Raw genomic sequence first — 8,700 nt, forward strand, 5'->3', positions numbered from 1 at the left:
AGTCACCGCAATGCTTTGTATACAAATGATGCATTAGCCCAGAATTTTCTATAGACATTCACATAGACACAGTTGAGGGGGTTGCAAATCCTGGAGCTGGCAGGTGGCTCAAGGCTGTTGTTTGTCTCACTCCACACAAGCTGGTGCTCACAGTTTATGACATGGTGTCACTCTCCTCAGCTTTTTCTGCAGAGAGGAAGCAACTGTGAACTTTCACCTCCACAGTAACAAGGTTCTGCAGTGCCTTCAAAGCAATGATCTCCTGAAGCCATGATGCCATGAATATGGCTGAGGATCCCAAGCTCCTGAGATGTCCTGGCTTCCCTAAGCGATTTACATTTTACAGGGCTGTATTTACTGAAATCACCCTAAAAACAGCACAGCCTGCACCCAACTCTACAGATGTTGACAACCCTCTCCCTGGGTTGACAATGTCATGTCTTTGTAAAAATCAGTTCCTCAACCTCTCCTTCTCCCTCTCCTTTTCCCTCTTCCTCTTTCTCTTCTCCCCTAGCTCTAATGTTTGTGTGCGTATGTATTTATGTGTGTGTTTGTATTCACTTGAACAAAAAAACCTGCATCATAAAAATGATAGGAGAGAAACATGTATTAGGATTGTTTTGTTAGTATCTGCTAATGAATGCATATATTTCGAGGTTTTTAAACTTTTAAATCTTTGCCAATGTGTACTTTATCTTCCATGAAATGTGTCTTTCAAACCCACGGCTACCATTATGGGTGCACACAGGTCACAAGCTGATGTTCAGGTTGAGCGCCAGTGCGCACTGCTGTTCTTTGTCCTGAAGGCTTCATTACTGATTATTTTTCTGGGGTTATCATGGCATAGACTCAACCACATTGGCTGTGTGCCTTAAACTGTTATTCTATGTCACCTGTTGATGAAACTGAATTTTTCCCCCTCCTCTTCCTTTTCTTTCCTGGTCCTTCCTTCTCCATCACCTGTGTCTTCTCTTCATTGAGACTGAGGTCAGGGAGGAGCCCTTGCATTATGACAAACTCCACAGGTTCACAGAAATTAAAATCTGAAGAGCTTAATCATGACTCTCTGGGCCTGGTGGCCACTAATCTTTTGAAGAACTAGCTTTCTGTGTTGCTATTATAGAGCTTTTAGGTGAGGAAGCCCAAATTATCAACTGTTATTATCACGCATTTATTTTCAGCTCTGAATTATTCATTCTTTTCAAGTGTTTATGAATTTTAACATCTTCCCTCTTCCCTCATTTTATAAATACTTCTTTGAATTTTAAGCTTATAATATAATGATGTAATATGTCCTTTCCCATTCCTCCCTCAAAACCCATCCAAATATCCTTCCCATGCTGTCCTCCATCCTCATGGGCCATTTTTCCTCTAATTATCATTACAAACATATATAGTCTCAGATGCATAACTGCGACCTGCTCAGTCTGTATAGTGTGACGTGTTTGCCTGTTTTCAGGGCTGATAATTTGGTTTTGGACTGCCAGTTTGTGTGCTCTTCCCTGGAGAGGACTGTTGCTCCTGCTCTTAGCATTCCTTAGTCTCCTGTAGTTCTTTGAGAAGGGCTGAGCAGTGGTTTTCTTGTACCTTGTCATGTCTAAGTGTTGTTGTCCTTGTTTAGCTCAGGTTTAAGCAGTCATGTGCGTAAGGTTATTGCTGTAGCTCCTTAACAACTACAGGGAGACACAATCTCACAGTGAATTCCCTAATCCCCTGCTTTCAATCTCTCCATGCCATCTTCAGAAACAATGTTCTCTGAGCTTTGCTTGCCGGAGTTCTTTGGTAGATGGGTCCACCGAGACTGGGATCCACAACTCTCCATGTTGATCAGTTGTGGTTTTCTGTACTGATCTCTGTCCCCTGAAAAAGAGAAGTTTTCTTGTTGAGAGGGGAGGGTTACACTCATCTGTGGATATAAGAACAAATACTTAGATCATTTAAAACATTTTTTCTACTTGTCAATATACTGTATTACAGTGCAATATGGTCAGAAAAATTATGAAGTTATTTCATTTCACACCCTTGATTTTCAGTTGATAATTCTTTACTGTGTATCTGGAAAACTTTTTACAATATTATATACTTTGTGTGTATTTAATCATCATTAAAAGAAATGATGAGCTCTACATAAAATACCCACTGAATTTCCTACATCCATGAAGTCTGGCAAAGTCCCCTACAACTTGGAGGCGATGGAGACCTAAGACTCTTGTGGAGCCCATCCCTCAACACTGGGTGGACATTTTTCATTTAATTGTGACCTTAGAATGAGATGGTCCTAAGTCTATTGTAATTGTAGTTTTGTTTACTACCCTGATTTTACCTGTCAAAAGAGGGAAAAAAAGGAAAATGCTCACCCGGAACTCACACCATACTGGATCTCATGGCTGGAGATTAAATTCATAGTTTGGAGGCAGAGTCACTTAGAAGAGTTCAGAGAAAGGCCAGAATTTCAAACTCTCTGGAAAGGGAACTTGGCTCCATCATTCTAGCCTTTTGGTCATTTTTGTCTTTTCTGTTTCATGCAGGGAAGGAGTTGATCAGTCATTCACAGAGCTGCATTCTGTCTCCCAGGCCACTGCATGAGAAAACCAGCAGGTCACCTATACAGAGATCACTCTGTGCCAGAAACAGTTCCATGCTTGGTGTGTATATAGCATCCTCACATCTAGGGGCTCCTTGACTGTGCATATGCTCCAGAGTTGCTGACTGGAGCTCATCTTCTGAGTGCTTATGGTCACACTTCGAAGAAATGGCAGAGAGTCAGTAGGATTCAATTCAGAGTCCAAACTGGTAATTATTTTTTCTGGAGGTTTATTAAGAACATTTGGCTGGGCAGCGGTGGTGCATGCTTTGAATCCCAGCACTTAGGAGGCAAAGGCAGGTGGATCTCCGAGCACTAGGACATCTCTGTTTACAGAGTGAGTTCCAGGACAGCCAGGACTACATAGAGAAACCCTGACTTGAAAAACCGAGAGAGAGAGAGAGAATAAGAGGAGGAGGAGGAGGAGGAGGAGGAGGCAGAGGTAAGGGGGACAAAGGGGAGAGAGAAGAAGAGAAAGAGACAAAGAAAATTAATGAATAATGAATGAATGAAAAAGAAGGTGAATGAATACTTGGCCAGCAGGGAAGAGGGCACTGAGATAAACGACCCTGTGCACGTGTGTCTGACAATCAAGTGAGATGCAGCTATTACCCCTTAATAAACCAAACATGTGGACCAGGAGAGGAAAATTTTTTATAACTAGTGGAAATGTTTAATGTACAAGAAAGTTTGTATTCTGAGACAGCCCTACAATGGTCCGCACAGTTCAGTTTCGCTTGAGAAGCATCAGGACAGTGGGGACAGTGGTGGCTGTGGGATGGCCTCAAGGGGGTGTGAGCTGGAGCTGAGTTCTTCTTGGATGAGGTGGAATTGGGATGAATTGACACCTTGTTGCCATCTCAGTGTTGGTGGGTAATGCTTCATTACCAGTATTTGTAATGAAGAGTTTTCTCTTTTCTCCTCAGACTTTTGATACTTGCAAATATACACACAATGAATAAAGCCAGCATACTCCACACTAACACAAACATTAAAATCACCTTGTTCTCTGAGATGAGTTTTGGGATCTCAGCCAACAGCATCCTTTTCGTCTTCCATCTCTGCATGCTCATTGCTGCACACAGGCCTAAGCCCATTGATCTCGCCATTGGTTTCTTGGCCCTGACCCAACTACTGATGCTGCTAACTATGGGACTCATAGCTGCAGACATGTTTATGTCTCAGGGAAGGTGGGACCCCACCACATGCCAATCCCTTTTCTATCTACACAGGTTCTTGAGGGGCCTCTCCCTTTGTGCTGCCTGTCTGCTGAATGTCCTCTGGACCATCATCCTCAGCCCTAGAAGCTGCTGTTTATTCAAGTTTGAACATAAATCTCCCCATCACATCTCCTGCGCCCTTTTTCTTTGCATTCTCTATGTGTCTTTTAGCAGTTACCTCCTGGTATCAAATAGTGCCATCCCCAATTCGACCTCAGATAATTTTATGTTTGTTACTCAGTCTTGCTCACTTCTACCCCTGAGTTACTCCAGACAAAGCATATTTTCCACACTGTTTTTCTTCAGGGAAGCCTTTTTTATCAGTCTCATGGTCCTCTCCAGTGGGTACATGGTGGCTCTCTTGTACAGACACATGAAGCAGGCCTGGCATCTTCACAGCACCAGCCTTTCTCCAAAGGCATCTCCAGAGCAAAGGGCCACCCAGACCATACTGCTGCTCATGAGCTTCTTTGTGTTTCTCTGCATTTTGGAGACTGTTATCTTGCAAACAAGAATGAAGTTCAAAGATGGCTTGCTACTTTATTCATATTCTTGTGTCCCATAGCTATGCCACAGTCAGTCCCCTTGTGTTTATTTGCACTGAAAAGCGTATCATTAAATTTTTGAGGTCAGTGTGGGACAGGAAAGTAAATATCTGATTATTCAGGAATGGGTTTCATCCCTTAATACAATTTAATATGTTGTCATCAGAGCTATGATCATGACATAGTAGGAACATTCCAAGGTTTAAACTGATATGTAAAAACATCCTTTTCCCATTATATCTGTTTACTCTGTTTGTGGATGGCAAGTATGTAAAAGAAGATTAAACTGCATTCCCACTCAGATATCATATGAGGTTTATCTTTCTCCATGGGTTTTCCAAGGAGATCTGTGAGATGTCTCTCACCTGACCTGTGTTAGCACATTACTTTTTATTATTTATTTATTTATTGAGGATTTTGAGGCAGGGTTTCTCTGTATGGCCCTGGCTATTCTGGGATTGCTTTGTAGACCAGGCTGACCTCAAACTCAGAGATCCACCTGCCTCTGCTTCCCTGAGTGCTGGGAACAAAGGTGCGTGTCACCATGCATAGTTTGTTTTTAATTTTTTGAACAGTGATTTCAGTTTTAACTGTGTGTGTGTGTGTGTATGTGTGTGTACTTGAGTGCAGATGATCTTGGAGCCCAGATGTGTCAATTACTGTTAGAGCTAGACTTATAGGCAGTTGTAGGCCAGCCAAGTGTGAGTGTTGGTAATTGAACTTGAATCTTCTAAAAAACAGTTTACTTATGTGCTGAGCCAACTCTCTGGCACAACCATTACTTTAAATATGTGGCAACTATGACATTTTCAATAAATGAATGCCTCAATTGTTTATATTTGGAAAAATACACAAGGAAACATTGTTTTGAGAATAAATTATCACAGGATGCAGAACACACACACAAATACACAGAGCTAAAATGATATGCAGAGAACCATAATGTCATTTGCATAATGGTGCTCCTATGGCCAAATTTAAAATAGTCAAAGGTAGGAGCAGCCACTGTCTAGTTTAGAGGTATCAGGATGTGGGATTAGGTCATGGCCTCCCTGTGCCAAGGAGTGCTAGTCAGAACATGAAGAACACCTCGAATGTCTGCCATGCCAGTCAGACATACTGCACAAACTTGATGAGTTACTTATGAAAGATGAAGCAAAGGGGTGTCAAAGGAATAGAGACCATAAACAAAGTGCTTTATCTGTGCTCAAAATATCATAGCCAAATGTAAATAGTAAACTAGTCACAGATAGTTACTCAGCTGTACTATTGATATACTCCAGGGAACTGAGGGCTTGCAGCATGCCTGCTTATTGGAGACTAATCAGATACCTCCTCAGAGCACCCTTCATGTGAGGGAACACGGACTCAGTCACACAAGTCACACAGCTGAGCACACTCACAGGAAGACTTCACACAACCAAACACAATCAGCGGCATAATTCACAATGATGAACACTCTCAGAGGCACAATGCACACTGCTGAACACAATCAGAGGCAAAATGCACACTGCTGAACACTCTCTGAAAGAAACGCTTCACACAACGGAACAGACAGTGAAAATTTTACACAGCTGAACACACCCAGAGGCATACATTACAGAGCAGAACACACACTTAGAGGCGTACTTCACATAGGAAAACTGTTATCTGTCACTCAAAGCAAGGGAATGTCACAAACATGAACCCCACCCACACCTGGAATCCAGTAATTTCAGTGTTGACACTTATATAAAATCTAAAAAAAAATAACTGGAACCTGGTTGCTGGAAAGAGAAATATCAAAGAAGATCTATTCCATGTTCTGTCTACCCTTTGAGTAAGGCCTAGAACTTCAAACAGTCTGTATTGTAATGCAAGGATCACGGGATCCTCAGAGACCTCCAGGAGACAACTTGATGCAAGAGCATGAGAGCTTCATGAGGAGAGCAATCCAACTCAGGACCCAAGTCTCACTGACACAGCAGTAGAGAAGTGGGACTCTGAGCCCTGAGTGAGGAGGGTTTTTAAAGGAAAAGACTGTAAGAAGGGGGTTTCCATGACAGCAAGCAGGGGGTTAGCAAGCAGGGGATTCCAGGAACCACCAGAAACTAACACCCAACACCTAAGATAGCCCAATCTGTAAAGGCCAGTGTAAAAGCTCAACCAACAAAGGAGAGAGCAATATGACATCTCGAGAACCCAGTTATCCAGAGGCAAGTAGCCCTGGACACCCCAGCATAAATGAAATTCAAGAGGATGACCTAAATTCTATGCTCATGAAGAGGATAACAGAGGAAACAAATGCTTAAAGACCTAGATAAAGATAAACTCTAATAGCTTATGGCCATCTCTAAAGAAGTAGAGGAAGATAAAGAAAAACAGATTATGGTCATCCATAAAGAAATATAGGAAGTTGCAGCCAAACAGTTTGTGGCCTTTAGAGAGGAAATACTTAAATCACTAAAAGAAATAAAAGAAACAGAGGATTGTTCAAACAAACAGCTGAAGGAATTGAAGGTAAAACAGGAAAATACAGTCAGACAGGTGAAGGAAATCAACAAAACGGTTCAAGATCTGAAGATAGAATTGGAAAAATTAAATAAAACACAAATGGAGGATATTGTGGAGAGAAATAATTTAGGGAAGAAAACAGGAACTACAAAGGTAAGAATAACCAATAGACTACAAGAGATGGAAGAAAGAATCTCAGGTGTGGACAATACAATGGAAGAAATCGATGTATCTGTCAAAGAAAAGGTTAAATCTAAAAAATGCCTGACACAGACCATCCAAGAAATTCAAGACAACATAAAAAGACAAAACCTAAGAATAATAGGAATAGAGGAAAAAGAAGATTCCATCCTCCAAAGCCCAGAGAATATTTTCAACAAAATCATTGAAGAAAATTTCCCCAACTTAAAGGAGAGGCCAATAAGAATACAATTGGCCTACAGAACCCCCAATATATTAGAGCAGAAAAGAAAATCCTCCTGCCACATAACAATCAAAATAGTAAGTGTAAAGAACAAAGAAAAAATACTAAAAGCTGCAAGTGAAAAATGCGAAGTAACATAATGGCAAGCCCATCAGAATCACACCTGACTTCTCAACAGAGACTATGGAAGCCAGAAGGGCCTGGTTGAATATCATATAGACCTTAAGAGAACACAGATATCAGCCTAGGCTACTATACCCAGCAAAACTGTCAGTCCTCATAGACGGAGAAAACAAGATATTCAATGGCAAAAACAAATTTCAATAATACCTACACACAAAATCAGTGTTACAGAAGACACTAGAAGGAAAAATACAACCCAAGGAAAGTAGCTACTTTCAAGAAAACACAGGAAATAATTAACCTCACTATAGTAAAAGAAAAAGCAACCAAGTGCAAAAACTTGTGACCACAGCCAACATCAAAATCAAAGGATCTAAGAGCCACTGGTCATTAATCTCTCTTAACATCAATGGACTCAATTCTCCAATAAAAAGACACAGACTAACAGAATGGATGGGTAACCAAGACCCAGCAACCTGTTGCTAACAAGAAAGACACCTAAGTCACAAAGATAGACATTACCTGAGGGAAAAGGGCTGGAAGACTGCTTTCCAAGTAAATGGACCCAAAAAGCAAGCAGGAGTAGCCATTCTAATGACTGATAAAATAGGCTTTCAAACAAAATCAATCAAAAGATATGGGAAGGACACTTCATACTCATCAATGGAAAATTCCACCAGGAAGACAGCACTATCCTGAACTTCTATGCCCCTAATACAAGGGCACCCACATTTGTAAAAGATACATTGATAAAACTTAAACCACACAAAGATCCCCACACATTAATAGTGGGAGACTTCAACACCACACTCTCAAAAAAGGACTGATCAACAAAACAGAAATTAAACAAAGAAACAATGTCTCTAAGAGAGGTTATGAATCAAATGGACCCAACAGACGTTTATAGAACTTTACACCCAAACAGAAAAGAATTTATCTTCTTCTCAGCACCTCATGGAACGTTCTCTAAATTAGACCGTATGGTTGGTCACAAAGCAAGCCTTAACAGATACAAGAAGATTGAAATAATTCCTTGTATCCTATCTGATCACTATGGAATAAAGCTGGACCTCAATAACAACAGAAATAGTAAAAAGCCTCCACACTCATGGAAACTGAATAATTTGCTACTAAATGACAGCTGAGTCAGGGAAGAAATGAAGAAAGAAATTGAAGTCTTCCTAGAATTCAATGAAAATGAAGGCACAACATACCCAAACTTGTGGGACACAATGAAAGCAGTGCTAAGAGGAAAGTTCAAGGCACTAAGTACCTTCAAGAAGAAATTTGAGACAGCTCATTCAAACAACT

At 40.9% G+C, this 8,700-nt stretch overlaps 1 protein-coding gene across 1 annotated transcript; it reads left to right on the top strand.

Moving 5' to 3' along the window:
- The first annotated feature begins 3,538 nt into the window (after positions 1-3,538).
- On the top strand, positions 3,539-4,369 carry LOC132653981 (vomeronasal type-1 receptor 44-like). Its single transcript, XM_060383299.1, has one exon. It carries the CDS (start codon positions 3,539-3,541, stop codon positions 4,367-4,369), a length of 831 nt encoding a protein of 276 aa, XP_060239282.1.
- Positions 4,370-8,700: the final 4,331 nt, after the last annotated feature.

The sequence above is a fragment of the Meriones unguiculatus genome, chromosome 5, assembly GCF_030254825.1.
Source record: "Meriones unguiculatus strain TT.TT164.6M chromosome 5, Bangor_MerUng_6.1, whole genome shotgun sequence".
Taxonomy (NCBI): domain Eukaryota; kingdom Metazoa; phylum Chordata; class Mammalia; order Rodentia; family Muridae; genus Meriones; species Meriones unguiculatus.

Bases quoted from the DNA above. Each gene is read 5' to 3' on its own strand.
- LOC132653981 (XM_060383299.1), top strand. From the start codon at position 3,539: ATGAATAAAGCCAGCATACTCCACACTAACACAAACATTAAAATCACC.